This window comes from Rhincodon typus, unplaced genomic scaffold (assembly GCF_021869965.1).
Source record: "Rhincodon typus isolate 14 unplaced genomic scaffold, sRhiTyp1.1 hic_rhity00008934, whole genome shotgun sequence".
In the NCBI taxonomy this organism is placed as follows: Eukaryota; Metazoa; Chordata; class Chondrichthyes; order Orectolobiformes; family Rhincodontidae; genus Rhincodon; species Rhincodon typus.
Window position 1 is genome coordinate 6,073 of NW_025974572.1, and position 2,350 is coordinate 8,422.

The window sequence follows — 2,350 nt, forward strand, 5'->3', positions numbered from 1 at the left end:
CTCCAGCCCCCTACACCCCCTCCCTATCTCTGACACCTCCTCCAGCCTCCAATATCTCTGCGGTCTCTGATCCCGGCCTCTCAAGCTCCCCCTGATTCCCATCGCTCCACCTTTGGGGGCAATGACTTCAAATGCCTAAGGGGTCATTGAGATCCACAATTCCCAAAACATCTCCATCAGAATCGGGGCTGTAGGGGACAGTGAAGAAGGTTAGCTCAGAATACAACCCTGGGTGGCACAGTGGCACAGTGGTTAGCGCTGCTGCTTCACAGCACCAGGGACCTGGGTTTGATTCCACCCTTGGGCGACTGTCTGTGTGGAGTTTGCACATTCTCCCCGTGTCTGCGTGGATTTCCTCTGGGTGCTCTGGTTTCCTCCCACAGTCCAAAGATGTGCAGGTTAGGGTGGATTGGCCGTGCTAAATTACCCCGTAGTGCCCAGGGATGTGCGGGTTAGGGTGGGATTGGCCATGCTAAATTGTCCCGTAGGGATGTGTAGCTTAGGTGGGTTATAGGGAGATGGGTCTGGGTGGGATGGTCTGAGGTTTGGTGTGGACTTGTTGGGCCGAAGGGCCTGTTTCCACACTGTAGGGATTCTATGATTCATACAACGGGACCTTGATTGGAGGGGCAGATGGAGTTTAATTTAGACAAATGTGAGGTGCTGCATTTTGGGAAAGGCACATCAGGGCAGGACTTGTACACTTCATGGGAAGGTCCTGGGGAGTGTTGCTGAACAGAGAGACCTTGGGGGGCAGGTACATAGCTCCTTGAAAGTGGAGCCGCAGGTAGACAGGGCGGTGAAGAAGGGGTTTGGGACGCTTGCCTTTATTGGTCGGTGCGTTGAGTGTAGGAGTCGGGAGGGTCATGTTGCAGCTGTATTGGTGAGGCCGCTTTTGGAATACTGCGTTCAATCCCGGTCTCCCTGCTACAGGAAGGATGTTGTGAGACTTGAAAGGGTTCAGAAATATTTACAAGGCTGTTGGAGGGTTTGAGCGATAGGGAGAGGCTGAATAGACTGGGGCTATTTTCCCCAGAGCGTCGGAGGATGAGGGGGTGACCTTATAGAGGTTTATAAAATCATGAGGGGCATGGATAGGGTGAATAGCCGAGCTCTTTTCCCCCAGGGGTAGGGGAGTCCAAAACTAGAGGGGCATAGGTTTAAGGTGGGAGGGGAAAGGGACCTGAGGGGCAGCTTTTTCACGCAGAGGGTGGTGCGTGTATGGAACGAGCTGCCAGAGGAAGTGGGTGGGGGCTGGTACAGTTACAACATTTAAAAGGCATCTGGATGGGGACATGGATAGGAAGGGTTTAGAGGGATACGGGCCAAATGCTGGCAAATGGGAGTAGATTAATTTAGGATATCTGGGTTGGCACAGACGAGTTGAACTGAAGGGTCTGTTTCCATGCTGTACTTCTCTGCCTCTTTCTGTCTCGCTCTCTGGTCTCTCGCTCTCTATCTCTCTGTCTCTATCCCTCTCTGTCTCGCTCTCTTACTCTCTCACTCTCTCTCTATTTTTGTCTCTGTCTCGCTCTCTCTGTCTGTCTCTCTCTCCCCCCTGATCTGTATCTCTCTCTCTCTTTCTCTGTCTCCGTTTGTCTCTCTCTCTCCTTTTCTCTCTGTCGGTCTCCCTTTGACTCTCTCCCTCCGTCTCTCTCGCCCTCTCTCCCTCTCTCTGCCTGTCTCTCTCCCTCCCGTGATCTGTATCTCACTCTCACTTTCTCTCTTTCTCTGTCTCCGTTTGTCTCTCTCTCCATTTCTCCCTCTGTCACTCTCTCTCTCTCCCTATCTCCCTATCTCTCCCTCTCTCTCTCTCCTTCCTCTCCTTTAAGACTCTCCTTAAAAACTGGCCTCTCTGACTGAGCTCTGGAAACCCCCATCCTGCTTTCCCTGATATCTCCTGACCAGGCTCTCAGAGTCATTTTAAACCTGTTGCAAAAGGACACAAGTTGCACTGTAGCCAAGGCGCTATATAAATGAAGTTGTTGCCACATACCCCCTGACTTTGGCTCCACATGTCTCCACTGATTGGCCATTTCCGCAGGCCTCCGCCGGACGCTTGCGTTTGATTGGACAGTAAGGGGGTGGGAAGGTCCTCCGATTGGTTGTCGAGAGCAGCCTGTCTCTGGGTTTGAGGCTGGGATCTCCTGGGGTGCGATCAAGGCAGAGTTAGTCTGGGGAGCTTTACTGTGTATCTAACCCCGTGCTATCCCTGTCCTGGGAGTGTTTGATGGGGGGATACACACAATACACACACACACTCCCTCTCACACACACGCTCACACACTCACACACAGTACACACACAGACACACTCACACACAATACACACACTCACACACACACACACA

General features: G+C 52.5%; 1 protein-coding gene across 1 annotated transcript in view; it reads right to left on the minus strand.

Annotated features, from left to right (window-relative positions):
* Positions 1 to 2,147, minus strand: part of LOC125482337 — a gene marked incomplete at its 5' end in the record, with an annotated part of 5,074 nt that extends 2,927 nt beyond the window's left edge. Inside the window, one exon of the mRNA XM_048594392.1 lies at positions 1,997 to 2,147. Coding sequence (XP_048450349.1) covers positions 1,997 to 2,147 — 151 coding nt within the window. The remainder of the gene's footprint in view (positions 1 to 1,996) is intronic.
* Between the last annotated feature and the right edge of the window lie 203 nt (positions 2,148 to 2,350).